General features: G+C 41.9%; 1 protein-coding gene across 1 annotated transcript in view; it reads right to left on the bottom strand.

Annotated features, from left to right (window-relative positions):
* trpc1 (transient receptor potential cation channel, subfamily C, member 1) overlaps window positions 1–15793 on the bottom strand; it is a 71424-nt gene that overhangs the window by 35384 nt on the left and 20247 nt on the right. Inside the window, exons 6-7 of the mRNA XM_078410416.1 lie at window positions 14557–14752; window positions 13417–13753 (exon numbers count right to left, since the gene is read on the bottom strand). Of these exons, the coding sequence (XP_078266542.1) occupies window positions 13417–13753; window positions 14557–14752 (533 nt within the window). The remainder of the gene's footprint in view (window positions 1–13416; window positions 13754–14556; window positions 14753–15793) is intronic.

The following is a 15793-nucleotide window of genomic DNA, read 5'->3' as shown; positions in this document are numbered from 1 at the left end:
CTGCCCAAGCAATGATGAAGGTAAAGTGTTAAAATTTCATATCTGGATGAGCAGTTGAATCTCTAAGGCATAAAACCCAAAGCGCTGGTAAATCAAATTAGTGTGGATGGGTACTTTATGGTCAAAATGGACATGATTCCCTGCGCTCTAACTCTACAACTTGCTAAACACTAAAAGATAAACATGATAACTTGGAACGAAAAAAAATGAATTTGTTTACAATTGCAACAATCCGGGCAGCACAGTGATGCAGCGGTAGAGTTACTGCCTTACCGCGGCAGAGACGCGGGTTCGATCCTGAGTATGGGTGCTGTCCGTACGGAGTTTGTACGTTCTCCCTGTGACCACGTGGGTTTTCCCTGGGTGCTCTGGTTTCTTCCCACACTTCAAAGATGTACAGATTCGTAGGTTAATTGACATCAGTAAAAATTGTAAATTATCCCTAGTGTGTAATGTGCGCCTGTGTAAAGGGGATCTCTGGTCGGCACTGACTCGGTGGGCCGAAGGGCCTGTTTCCGCACTGTATCTCTAAACTAAACTAAAAAAATCCTGCAGCCAATAATAAGGCAGCTTCCTGGCACTGAGAAAATAAATTATTTGTGCATAATATTCAGTATTAAAATTCGGAGAACTGGACACTCAAGAACCATTTCTTAAATGACATAGCTTTAGGGTGATAAATTGCATAATTTTGAACAATTTTAACTGATTTTAAAACATTCCACAGGAGGGCTAAACTACCACATAATTACTCAGGAAATAATATAGAACCTTTGCATTTAGTGAAAGTCTAAAAGTAAAATATAATTGAAGCAGAGTGGCTAAAGTGATGCAAAATGTTATTGAATTCCAACTGTGGTCTAAATACACTTGATGCTGATTCACTCAGCATGTATTCACTGTGTGGAGAGAGTTTGGATTTTCCAGGCAGCCTTTGAATGCATTGCCAGGAAAACACTGTTGCTCAATTTGCCTCCAGGGCATTGGAACTATATTTTGGATATACCAAAGTGATCAATTCATAAGCATCTGCTCATCCAACAACATATAATTAGTGTAAACAGCACACAATCATCGAAGCCAATCAAACAAATTGCATTTTCTCGGTAAGCAAAGACAACAAAAAAATGTCACCGAAATGTCACCCATTCCTTCCCTCCAGAGATGCTGCCTGTCCCATTGAGTTACTCCAGCATTTTGTGTCTGTCTTCATAACAAAAAACCTGGTGCACTGACAAAAATCACAAGCTTCAATCTAATGGTAGAAGAGACGCTATCAACAAAGCTGTCAAATACAGTTCACCCACGAATATTGATCGTATTGATCAGCTGCCGTTCTGCAAGCATAAAGTCAGCAGAGTGGCTGCCTTGACATGGTCAGCGTTTGACCAGTGTGGCATTAAGAAGCCATTTTGTGTCTACCTTCTGGCATTGAGAAGCACTGGTAATACTGAAGGAAACTCACTGCTGGCTTGGGTTATCCTTGCATAAAGATGGCTCTATGTAGGTAAACAGTCTCATCTCTAGGCAACCCTGCAGACTTTATTCAAGACACTGCTTCAAATGTTTTTCTTAAGAGTAATACAATAGTGATTATGACTTAAAGGAGTGTCCTAAGTCAACCCGACTACAGCTGTTTCATCAATAGCGTTCCTTCATAGAAGGGGATGTTGGTTGATAATTACAGTGCCCAACTTAACTTTGTACCAAAACCCAAATGAAACAAATGAGTGAAGTTTAAATCTCTTCCAGTAACTTGTTTGCAGCTGGCTTCAGGCACTTAACAGAAGACCTTCAAGGTTAAATAGATATACTTAAACCAGAACATGAAAAGGGATTCCTCGTACACAGGCAGTGGTTTTCGAAGTGTCAAGAAAGGTGGCGTGCTATTCACAGCAAAATCTACAGCAGGCTTGTAATTATACAGTGCTTTTCCTAACCTCAGGCCTCTAAAGCTCTGAAACGAATGAACTGTTTTAAATATTAAAGGTAGTCAACTTTACACCAATCTTCTACAGCTAGATGATCGGGGTGTTGTTAACAGGGAGATACAGTAAATGATAGACAGGGCATCAAGAACAACACACCTGCTCTCCTTTGAAAGATCTTTAATATCTAATGGAGAATTTAGTAAAGGCCATGGTTTGATTCTGGAAGATAATATGCCCTGCCAATAAAATGGAACCTATGTGGGGAAGGGGAACTTTCAACTTGAATCTTGAGCTTAGTTTCCAAGGTGAGATTTGAACCGCGAACCTTTGATTCAAGGACTGCTGAGCTGCTCACTGAGACTGACACCACATTGTAGAAAACCTGCTGGTATGGCATGAAGGGTCAACAAAGAGGGAAAGCTGCACTTACTCCAGTGCATCCATTATCAACAAAAGTAACATTTATCTCATCCAACATACTGCATATCATTGATAAAAAATATGAACCATTTAGTCATTAGTTTCCTTTGAAATTTCTATTTCCCATGTAATCACTTTTACCTAATAATAAAACAGTGAATAAACATCGGAACAGCCTTTCAGAAAAAAAAGTGTCATTCAAATACTGCCAAACCGATTAGACTTCCCACTGTGGCTTCACTGTTACTGCCAGTACTCTGTCATCAGTTTCTGTTGCCACTTTGTCCTCCTCCTTCTTTTCCTCCTTGTGCCATACATCATCGCCACTCTTTGACAAGTAAAAACATCTGCCTTACCACAGCAATTTTGTGCACTATGCAGAAAAATACTATTCCACCAGTTTCCCAGCAGGCTCATTAAAGAATTCCCTGAATAGTACTTTTAGTTTAGTTTAGTTTAGAGACAGCGCGGAAACAGGCCCTTCAGCCCAACGTCCATGCCGACCAACAACCCCCCCGCACACTAGCACTATCCTACATACTAGGAGAACTTACAATTTTTATCGAGGCCAATCAACCTACAAACTTGCACATCTTTGGAGTGTGGGAGGAAACCAGAGCACCTGAAGAAAACTCACGCTGTCTCGGAGAGAATATACAAGCTCCATACAGACAGCACATGTAGTCAGGATCGAACCTGGGTCTCTGGCGCTGTAAGGCAGCAAATGTAGTGCTGCGCCACCAGCCATACCTGATACTGATGGAGTAAAGTCTGCTTTATGACATTCCGAAAACATGATTCTTTAAAGGCTCTTTACTGCGTGTAATGACATATCAGAGTAGTGCCACTATGCACAGTTCAAAAAAGTAGACCTCTCTCGGAGAGTCAAACATTTAACCTCCCATCGTGGTGAGATTTATCTGAAAATCTGAATGCAGATTCCTTGGAATATGAGAAGGGCCATTTATCCCCCAAAGTATGTTCCATTATACAAGTAATCACAACAAATCTGCATCATAATTCAATTATGTGCTGCTATTCCATGCCCACAATTATTGCGGTGAACATGATTGTAGATCAACCACATTTATCTCTGTCAATATGACCTTCACCACATATCTTATGCATGATACACATTCCACCATGCAGTCCAGTCCGGGATTTGAGTAGGACCGCAGCCACTGATAACAGCATGCTCGTCCCTTTAGTTGGGTAGTCTGTCTGTAAACTGACACGAGGGCGGCACAGTGGCGCAGCAGTAGAGTTGCTGCCTTACAGTGAATGCAGCGCCGGAGACTCGAGTTCAATCCTGACTACGGGCGCTGTCTGTACGGAGTTTGTACATTCTCCCCGGAACCTGCGTGGGTTTTCTCCTAGATCTTCGGTTTCCTCCCACACTCCAAAGACGTACAGGTATGTAGGTTAATTGACTGGGTAAATGTAAAAATTGTCCCTAGTGTGTGTAGGATAGTGTTAATGTGCGGGAATCGCTGGGCGGCGCGGACTCGGTGGGCCGAAGGGCCTGATTCCGCGCTGTATCTCTAAATCTAAAAAAAAAAACATTATGTATTGTTCACTCTGCATGGGTTTCAATAAATGCTTTGTGGTTCACATAATGCTTTGTAATGGATTGATTACAAAACATGGTGTCAGAAGTGGGATTCGAACCCACGCCTCCAGTTGGGAGTCTCTAGTTGGTAGATGCTACAACCACAAATTCGTGCTGTGGTCAAGACAAAACTCCAACAGCGCCGCGATACTCAGAAAAAATACTATGACAAGTCAAGCACACAGCTTACGCCACTGACCAAGGGACAGGTTATCCGATTGCAAATGCCATAAGGCTACGGCCGGCTGGGCGTCATTCAAGGACCTACTCCTGTGCCGCGCTCTGACCTGGTCCGTGTTGATGATGGCACCTACAGACGTACCCGGCAACACCTTCGTCTGGTCAATGAGCCAGTGCCGCCTCAACACTATCCTGACTACACTACTGTGTCTCCTCCATGGTCCAACGGTTCTAGCCCCTCGGTCCCACAACTGCCTGCTGACCCTGGTCCAGATGTTTTGCCTGCTGCTTCGCCTCCCCGGCTGCTGCAGAGGTCACTATCCTCACCCTCAACACCGGTCAGACCTGCGGTATCACTCCCTTGTCATATTCAATCTTCGGTGAAGAGAAGTGACGGTTGGTACTGTGCGCGCAGGTCGCGTCTGCCAGCCGAATCCAAAGTACAATGACTAGTAAACGGACCGTGTTTGTACTGTCGGTGAACTGTCTTCTCACTTGCTGCTCTCAGCGCACAGTACGCAAAGTAAAGTGCACTCCCCTCATATTGGTGTTTTGCTATATACTCCACTATATGTTTGTTTAATTGTGATTTGCTTCTTTAAGAGGAAGGATGTAGATCAACCACATTTATCTCTGTCAATATTACCTTCACCACATATCTTATGCATGATACACATTCCACCATGAAGTCCAGTCCGGGATTTGAGTAGGACCGCAGCCACTCATCCCTTAGTTTAGTCGTCTGTAAGTTGATACGAGTGCAACATTATGTATTGTTCACTCTGCATGGGTTTCAATAAATGCTTTGTGGTTCACCTAATACTTTGTAATGGATTGATTACAAAACAATGATGTCAAGCTGAATTGATCTCATCTGTCAGCACATGATCCATATCCCTCTATTACCTGCACTTCCATGTGCCTATCCAAAAGCCTCAAACACCATTATCGTACTTGCCTCCACCACCACCCCTGGCAATGTGTTCAAGGTCCCCACTCCTCTCTGTGTAAAAAACTTGCCCTGCACATCATTAAACTTTCCACCTCTTAGCTTATAACTATGCCCTCTAGTGTTGGACATTTCCACCTGGGACAAATGGTTCTAACTGTCCACAAGTACAAATATATACAAATTCTCTTCATATTCTGACCCAGAGGTTCCCAAAGTTGTCCGTACTGCCCACTAGGGGTCGGTGGATTTACCTCGGGGGGGCTACTAAGAGGCAGTGGGGTGGCAGGGACATTGGGGAAGAGAGGTGCTTGTATGTACTTGACATGTGTAAAGAGCGGTTGTTCTGCCGTGCACTCCACTGACCTTGCCTGTAAAAGCACGCACTGTTTTGCTAATAGTAAACGGATCTAGAGCTCTTGGTAAATAACAATCATACTTTGAAAAGCTGATATCACTGGACCAAATTAATCAATTTCGACAAATTAATTAAACTAAGAAGTTGCAGTTGGATTTTTTATAAATGTGCCATTAATGATTAGTTTTTTGAATTTTATCGTGTTATCATCTTCCTTAGTGGGATGAGCATACCACTATTCTGAATAGGGCAGGGTAGGGGGCACTGAAGGGGCAGGGGTGAGTTTACGGAGCCAAGGGGGCAGTGACCTGAAAAGGTTTGAGAACCACTGTTCAAACCTAATAAAATTCCATCAATGGAAAGACACAAAATGTGGAGTAACTCAGCGGGTCCAAGGATGGTGCCTGACCCGCTGAGTTACTCCAGCATTTTGTGTCTTTCCTTGGTAAACCAGCATTGTAAATGTTCAGTTTATCCGTATCATTCCCAAGTCTTTGTGGAAAAAGTGTTCCATATTTTGAACACCCATGAGATCCAATGGGAATTCCAAAGTGTTGTGAGAATGTGGAACTCTCCACCACAGGGATCAGTGTTTACAATAAACATGGATGCATTTAAGAAGATGCTGAAGAAGCAAGTGCGGGAGAACAGAATAAATGGTCTCGCTGACAAAGTTAAATTAAGACTGGAGAGGGCTTGATTGAAGAAAGGACTGGTTGGCTGAATAACTTGTTTGTGTACAATCCATTGTAATCCTTTGTGAAGAAGTGTTTCCTGATTAAATTCAGGATCAACCTCAATCCCAAAAGGTTGCCTTAAAAGATTGGCAAACAATTTGACGTAATGCAATCACAGCCAAGAAAACTCTCAGTACTTAACATCTGCAAATGTATCCTTTGCAGCAGAAATCCTTTGATAGATATTAGGTTCCATGGTGTGAGACACACCAGGAGCAACTTCAGGGCTTTTGACATTGGCCCAACTGATACCTGCAAAGGATTGAATCCTGCCTCCCCTGTACATAAGATTCACTTGGACACTAAATTGTGCCTTTATTCAAGGAATATTTGGAACAGCGGAAGCTACACAATCTCTTTTCACAGATGTTCAGCTCGACAACGCTAAACCTATAAACTAAATACCACACTTAGTTACTTGGAGAATTATACAGCACTACCCAGAACAGTACAGCACAGGAACAGGCCCTTCGGCCCACCATGTTTATGCCAACCGAAAAGGAACTTTTCAATGGAAAATCGACCAAATGTAAAACATCAGGACTATATTCTACAATTGTTAAGAAACTACACCAGTGATACAGAAATTTGATTCAAAAGAGTAACATAATATAAATCTACTAACTTGTCAAATTGGACGGCTGGTTAACTTTGCATAACGTTACAATGGTTAGAAGCATTTCAATGCTGTTAAATTATTTTTTTTAAATAATTTTTCCATAATATGCTATGTTTACTCAGGCTATTCTTCTCCTCATGTTCCTTTCTTCTAGAAAATCTCCAAACACCCAAAAAAAAATTAAGGTTTGAGTTCTGGAATCTAAATCTGTCTGAAGTAAGTATTTTAGCTTGACAGCATTTTTTGAACGAAAAGTACTTTGGCCAACAATATTTGTCAAGTTTCAATGTCTGTGAATATGCAGTGATCTCCAACTGCTGGGTTCTGTATTCCCAAAATGTCCAATGGCCAAGAAAGTGTAAAAATGACGCAAGTTCTTGGCCCAAACTCTCCAACGTCAACCCTGGCACGTTCATGCAAACATGTGCAGAGTAACTTTGTGGGCATGACGTGATGGCCTCAAACGTTGTGTGCTTCAAGTTCTACTGCAGTCCAGTAAAACAAAATAAAATACATTCTCTATGCTGAATCTTGAGGAGGAGTGGAGCTGTGAAATAGTTCTCTACAGACAATTATTGAAAGTCTTTCAAAGAATTTAATTTTAGCAATACGTACACATGCATTTCTAGAATTTTTTAGATTTAGATTTAGAGATACAGCGCGGAAACAGGCCCTTCGGCCCACCGAGTCCGCGCCGCCCAGCGATCCCCGCACATTAACACTATCCTACACACACTAGGGACAATTTTTACATTTACCCAGTCAATTAACCTACATGCCTGTACGTCTTTGGAGGTATTTCCTAAGGGAGTTGAACAGTTTTATACAAAGATCAGTTGTAAACCCTTGCTAAATGAAATATGTTTGAAGACACATTCAGACAGATCTCAATTCCCTTTATCAACTGTGCACTAATCTGCTATGATTAATGAACAAAGCTATTTTACAGGAATACAAATCATGACTGTTTTCACTAAAACGTTGCTTTAAAAGAACTTATGAATAGGATTTATTCACAAAATGCTGGAGTAACTCAGCGGGTCAGGCAGCATCTCGGGAGAGAAGGAATGGGTGACGTTTCGGGTCGAGACCCTTCTTCAGACTGAAGAATAGGATGTTGTATATAGCATTGTTTTTCTTTACACACAAAAATAATTATCATTCATCACTCTTTTTTTACAGAACCCACATGGACAGTGGCCATTGGTCTCTCAGCATTTCCATCAGTACCATTCTTCATTTATGCCCTAATACAATACAATATATCTTTATTGTCATTGTACCCAGGGGTACAATGAGATTGGGAATGCGCCTCCCATACGATGCAATAATTTAATTAACAGCAACCCAACGAAACTAAACAGTTGGAACAGTTTTTAGACAGGGTAAAGTGCAAGTTGATCTATGCGTTGTGGCCATCCGGCTCAGCAGGACCGGTTCATAGCAACTATGGCCCTGGGGATGAAGCTGTTCCTGAGTCTGGAGGTGCGGGCGTAGAAGGCCTTGTATCGTCTGCCCGATGGAAGGAGTTTGAACAGACTGTTGCAGGGGTGTGAAGAGTCTTTGTGGATGCTGGTGGCTTTTCTGAGGCATCGTGTGTTGTAGATGCCCTCCAAGTCTGGTAGCTGTGTTCCGATGGCCCTCTGAGCTCTATGGACTACCCGCTGTAGAGCTTTCCTTTCTGCCTCCGTGCAGCTGAGGTACCACACAGGGATGCCATGCGTTAGGATGCTCTCTATGGTGCAGTGGTAGAAGGTCGTCAGCAGCTGTTGGGGTAGACCAGACTTTTTCAGTGTTCTTAAGTAGAACAGTCTTTATTGTGCCTTCTTGACCAGCGCAGCAGTTATTGGACCATGTTAGGTCCTCCGAAATGTGAGTGCCCAGAAACTTGAAGCTGGACACTCTCTCCACACTGTCCCCGTTGATAGAGATCGGGGCATATTCCCCGTTATGTGACCTACGGAAGTTGATGATCAGCTCCTTGGTCTTGGTGGTATTTAGGGACAGGTTGTTATCCGAGCACCAGTCCGCCAGGTTCTGCACCTCCGCTCTATAGTTTGTTTCATCCCCGTTGGTGATAAGCCCGATCACCATTGTGTCGTCTGCAAACTTGACAATGGTGTTGGTGTTGAATGCAGGAACACAGTCGTGTGTGAAGAGGGAGTAGAGCATGGGGCTCAGAACACAGCCCTGTGGTGTACCGGTACTCAGGGTGATAGTGGAGGACAGGTGCGGGCCCATTCTCACTGCCTGTGGTCGTTCCAGCAGGAAGTCCAGGATCCAGTCACATAATGGCGAGCTGAGGCCTAGCTGGTGGAGTTTGGTGATGAGCTTGGTGGGGATGACCGTGTTGAAGGCGGAGCTATAGTCTATGAATAGCATCCTCACGTACGTGCCCTGTCTCTCTAGGTGAGTCAGGACAGTGTGAAGAGCCAGAGAGATGGCGTCCTCTGTGGATCTATTTGCCCTGTATGCAAATTGATGTGGGTCCAGTGAGTCAGGGATAAAACTGGACTCTTTCCCACGTCCATCAACTCCCCCCCACTTCTCCTATCACCACTTATACTGAGGGTATATTACATTGGCCTATCAACACATCTTTGGGATGTGGGAGGAAATTGGAGTACACAAGGCATCCCACATGGTGACAGGGTATTAGTGAACAAGATGGGGTTTTATGGCAATGCATCAATTTTATTGTCACCATGACTCATTCTAGCAATTTTTTTAAAAAACAGATCCTTTTAGGTATTTGAATTTAATTCTCCAGTTGAATTTAAATTCTTCATCTGGCAAGAAGGGATATGAACTTGTGTCTTCGAATCACAGGTCCAGAACTCTTGATGATTTATGGGTTGACTCCCTTTTTAGGAATGTAATCACATTATCACATTTTTAGGAATGTAATCACAGGCTGCGCAATCAGCACTGCTGGGGGTTACACAGATTTTACAGCAGAGTAATAAGGCTTTTGCCCAATGCCCATTATAAAGGGTGAAAAATTCAAAAGAACAAAATGCTTTTTTGATGATATGTTTCCATATAATGGGGTGCATCTTTAACATGCCCCTCCAAAAACTGTCAGAGCTAATGCTCCAAGTTAATCTCCTTGCATTCTCCGTCATACAACACTCCTACCTTGCTTCATCCAAACCAATCAGTATATTCTGAACGGCCTCAACCCAAAACGTCACCCATTCCTTCTCTCCAGAGATGCTGCCTGTCCCGCTGAGTTACTCCAGCATTTTGTGACTACCTTCAGTATATTCACCCATTTTGTGTTTTATCCAGCTTTTCCTTAAAGACTGCCATGCTTCTCACCTCAACGATATTCCACCTAGCATTCAATTCATTCATGGGTTACAGAATTCACTCTAATTCCATAATGCATTTATGAGGGATTCTCATAACAACTTTGGGCTCCCTATAAGAGACACCTAGATCTTGCACATCAGCCAAATTGAGTTAAACAAGCACATGGTACATTGCTAAACAACTGCAATAATTTATGTTGGCCAACACCAACCTCTGAACCAGCAACAAAATAAACATGTGAAAGATATATACAAAGTGCTGAATCAACCATAAGAGAAGGTGGTTTGTCATCAGGACCCCCTGGGAAGGAACTGCAGATGCTGGCGTACACTAAAGATAGACACAAAATGCTGGAATAACTCAGCGGGTCAGGCAGCATCTCTGGAGGAAAAAGATGGGTAACATTTCAAATCTGAACCCTTCTTCAGGCTGAAATCAGGGGGGGGGGGGGACTGGAGGTAGGAAAAGGCCAGAACAAATCAGGTCTGGCAATAGATGACCAAGGAAAGGTGGCGCCCATAATGGCTCATTGTTGGCTGGGGAAGAGGTGATAACAAAGGGATACAGGAATGGGAACAGTGGAACTAGTAGGATGACTAAGGTGCGCGGGGGGGGGGGGGGGGGGGGGGTGGGGAGAGAGGGATTGCATGGGTTACTAGAAATGAACGTTCATACCACTGGGTTGTAAGCTGCCCAAACAAAATATGGGATGCTGTTCCTCCAATTTGCGTGTGACCTCACTCTGACAGTGGAAGAGGCCCAAGACAGAAAGGTCAGTTTGGGAATGGGAAGGGGAATTAGAAGTAGTTTCGATTTTTTGCAGTTAATTGAAAACATTTAAGTACTGTACATTCAAATCTAATTATATTTGGCGCTTTGTTATTTAACTTTAAATATCCTCATTAAATATACAACCTAGAACAGTACAGCACAGGAACAGGCCCTTCGACCCTCAATGTCTGTGCTGAACATGATGCAAAGTTAAACTAACCTCTTCTGCCTGCATGTGATCCACATACCTCCATTTCATGCATATCAATGTGCCTATATTTAGGCATTTTAAATGCCACTAACATATCTCATTCTACCACCACCTCTAGCAGCACACTCCAGGCACCCACCATTCTCTGTGTAAAAGGTTGTCCTGCACGTCTACTTTAAACATTCCCCCACTGAACATAAAGCTATACCCTCCAATCTTTGACATTTCCATCTTGGGAAAAAGGTTCTGAATGTCTACCCTATCTATTCCCCTCATAATTTTATACACTTCTATGAGGTCCTCTCTCAGCCTCCGATGTTCCAGCAAAAACAATTCAAATGTGTCCAATTCTTTATATATTAATTTTAATAGCATGTTTAATATTTAATAGATTTTAACTGTTTATTAATGTCAGAGACATTCAGAAACATTCCAGCTGTTTGACTGGCCTTTCAGCTGGGGAGCCCATGGCTTTCTATGGGATTTACGACTGGTTTCATAATAGGCAAGCAATTCACCATTTCTAGGAGATTTCATTTCAGACAGAGCTGCCCCATACGAAATAAAACTATACGAGGTACCAGACCAAATGCCTTGAAGTTTGACATGCTAATTGGGCTAGAATTGGCTGGGACTTTTATTTACAAGTTCACAAGTTATAGGAGTAGAATTAGGCTATTCGGCCCATCAAGTCCGCTCCGCGATTCAATCATGGCTGATCTCTGCCTCCTAATCCCATTTTCCTGCCTTCTCCCCATAACCCTTGACACCAGTTCTAATCAAGAATCTATCTATCTCTGCCTTAAACATATCCACTGACTTGGCCTCCACAGCCCTCTGTGGCAATTACAACCACAGATTAACTACCCTCTGACTAAGAAGTTCCTCCTCACTACCTTTCTAAAAGAGCGCCGTTTAATTCTGAGGCTATGACTTCTTATCCGAGACTCTCCCACCCATGGCAACATCCTTTCCACATCTACTCTATCTATGCGTTTCATTATTCTGTAAGTTTCAATGAGGTCCCCCCTTAACCTTATAAACTCCAGAGAGTAGAGGCCCAGTGCTGTCAAACGCTCATCACATGCTAGGGTAGTATATCATATATTTAGGGTAGTATTTCTGAATCCGGGGGAGACTCTACTGTTTCTCCTGACTGGCAAGCAATAGTGCAAAAGTACTCATTGATTTAATCTCTGTCCAGCTGCCAAGTCTCCCTTCAGGTTTGGGAAACCCAGATGCCGGGAGTTAAAATCAATAAACTGGAATTGAGCATATTTATGGCAGGTTTGGTTCCTAATGTTGGAGACACAGGAGACTGCAGATGCTGTAATCTTGAGTAAAAAAATGCAGGAACTCAATGGGTCAGGCAGCATCTGGGGAGAGCAAAACGGTCCTATCCTGAAACATTATCTGTCCATTTCTTTCCACAGTTGCAGTTTGTTTTTTTGCTCTCGGTTCCTGATCCAGTGAGATTATTTTTCCATTTTACTCTCTGACACAATCCCAGCCGATCAATTCTTGGAAGATACAACCCATCACCAAATGTTAACAGCAAGAGAGGTATCATTAAACTTCGCTTCTCGTATCAACACATGTTCAATAGGTTATTATAGAACTGTACAGCATAAAAAGTCTTTCAGCTGTTGTACCAGAGCCAACTCTTTGAAAGGCAACCCAATCTGCCTCACTCTCTACCCACTTGCTTTTTTTAAATTTTATTACACTTTCTATATATCTTTCTAACTTCGTTTTTGAAAGCTGATCTTTTCATCTCAGTTTTAAAACCTGCTATTGTAATCTTTTCAGCTCAAGCAGGTTGCTAACTATATATCTATTAGGAAATGCACAGCAATCTTCAAGTATGAAAAGCATCCAAAACTAAATAACTGCAAGGGAGTTTCAGTCAGTAACCATTTGTATAAGTGTTCAGTAACCTTATACTACTGGTTGCTCCACTGCGATTTCTCTTATAGTAACCATTTGTATCTGGATCCTAAAATGGTCCAGTTTCTCTCCCTTACAATTATTTCATAAAATTTGTAATGATGCAAGTAGGTTCAACTAGATATCAACACAAGCTCCCCAAACATTTCGACATAGTCTAAAAATTAACCAAGGGCATTTCATTGATTCCGGAAATTATGCATTCATCAATTTAAGAAGTTGCAGCCTACCTGTGTCAAACATCATTTAACTTCCAGTGGAACAAATAGCACATTTTGCATCTGCCACCATTCATCAGGCTCAAACAAAGAACAAGGAACAGAGAATAAGAGATAAAGAGGTGATAAAATGGAAAATAACTTGATTTACCAATTATCCATATGATCAGGAGGTAATCGATCATCTCTAGTGCCGGACCCATTGTGTTTTTCTTGTCTTCATTATACACCAGTGAGTACAAGTTCAATAACAGTAGAAATGTGAAATATGATGCAGTGTGAATGATGAATTTCATGAACGGAGTGTGAATGACTCTTCCCACTCGAGACTTTGGTGCCAGCAGGTAACAAAGGGACAGTACTGGCCACAAGGCGACAACTGAAAGAACGGTCAAAATCTTCTTACAGGTGTGCTTCCGTCTGTAGCCTGCCATCTGCCCAAACCAGACCGTGTTCAAAAACTGCTGGCAATTTGACTGAGCCACAAACTGTAGGAGACACAGAAAAGTGGAAGGCAGTAGTTAACAATTTCCTTATAATGAAAAGGCTTGAATTTTTCAGTTTTACTCTTTATTTTGTATTTTAAATGTGTTGAATGAAATAGATGATTTTTGAATATTAAGAAACTAGTCAAAACCTTCATCAAATTTGGGTCTCAATTGCATAATAAATCTAAGTTAACATAAATAACATTTATAAACAAATTTAGTCTTTAATTATTTCTCAATAAAGTCTTCATTTTCTTTCACATAATTGTGTATGCTTTTTTTTCAGATGACATTCATTCTTTTTTGGTTTTTCTTTACTTATGCCACCTGCTAACCAACATATCCCACAAACAAGTGCTGTTGGCTAGTGGCCCATGTGGGCATTTTGAAAGTTACCTGCATGGCTTTCTTAAAACAAAATGGGTGAAAATGTGACTTCTGCATGGTTGATATTTATTGCCAGCATAGAGTTTTATTAGTGATAGCAATGATTGCCCAATTGGGACTTACTGCTGCTTTTCCAAGGCTTACATTGTTAAAAGCAAAAAAAATCAAGCCCTTCTTAACAGGCAACATTGTACCTGATATGCTATGTAATATATAAATTGATCATGCATCTCAAAGGTTGATTGTTTTGCCAGCTTATACTCATCTCACATTTATTAATATTTATATTTTCACACCAGACTGAGTTAGCCACGATATTGTACCAGACTGAGTTAGCCACGATATTGTAACAGACTGAGTTAGCCATTATATTGTAACAGACTGAGTTAGCCACGATGTAGTAACAGTTCATGTACCTCCTTCTGGTTGTATTTAATTGCTAGTTTAAGTCGACTTAGATTCATCCTCTCCTCAAGCAATCCTCTTTTATCAATTGGTTCGTCGCTTGACGTGTGATTTAGAATAACCTCCAGTTCACGGGAATTCCGGGCCTGTGCCAGGAGATCTTTGGCAAAGGTCTTGCACTGCCGTGCTAGTTCTCCATAGTCATTCCTGAAAATGTTTAAGGAAAACTCATTCCATTTCGTTATGAGTGTATGATAGAAGTAAAACGCATGCATTCCAGTCATATTTTGTCGTAAACCCAGGACTTCCCAAAGCACTTCAACCAATGGTTTATATAAAATTAACGATATGGAGAAAAATGCAAGAGCACACAAACATTCCATAAATTAATAAAGGAATAAATAATAACAAGAGTTGATTTCAATGGTACTGGTTGAGGGAGGAATTTATACCAGGAAGAATCACAGGCTTGGTTGTTCATTTTTCTCAATGTGACCATTGCTGGCATGCCCATCCCTGTTTGCAAGATAATGAGCCACTTTCTTGCAAAGCTGCAGTCCTTCAGGTACAGATATGTCTGCAAGGCAGATAGCTGAGTAGTTTGAGGACTCAAGCAACATAAGGAATAGTGAACATAAAGAATAATATGTAGGTTAATTGGCTGGGTAAATGTAAAAATTGTCCCTAGTGGGTGTAGGATAGTGTTAATGTACGGGGATCGCTGGGCGGCACGGACTTGGAGGGCCGAAAAGGCCTGTTTCCGGCTGTATATATATGATATGATATGATATTTTCCCAAGTCAGGAGGGGGAGAAATTTAGACCTGCTCCTGGTGCTGTTCTTCTACAGTTGCTGCCTTTGTTTTTCTTGGTGGTAGAGTGCGAGGGTCTGGGAGGTGTTGTCAAATTAGTCTAGGAGAGCACCTGCTGTGCATTTTGTACTCACTGAAGGAGCTCGACATTGACCAGCACTAGGAGGCCCAACTAGATTGATAATGCATCTACCACCCTTAAACTCCTCACCCCACCACTACCAGCCCAGTGGTACCATCTATCGTAGAGTTGTATAGTACACAAACAGGCCCTTTGCCCACTGCATCCATGCCAACCATCATGCCTTTTTCTCCAAATCACACTTGCTTGAATTAATCTCACTAGCCCTTGATCATTCAAGTAGCTGTTCAGAATCTTCTTAAACATAGACACATCCTATCTGCTCAAGTTCAAACAAATGCCTCAAAGCTCACTG

This window comes from Rhinoraja longicauda, chromosome 13 (assembly GCF_053455715.1).
Source record: "Rhinoraja longicauda isolate Sanriku21f chromosome 13, sRhiLon1.1, whole genome shotgun sequence".
NCBI lineage: Eukaryota > Metazoa > Chordata > Chondrichthyes > Rajiformes > Arhynchobatidae > Rhinoraja > Rhinoraja longicauda.
The sequence above is the reverse complement of the archived record's forward strand: the minus strand, read 5'-3'. Positions and strand labels throughout refer to the sequence as shown.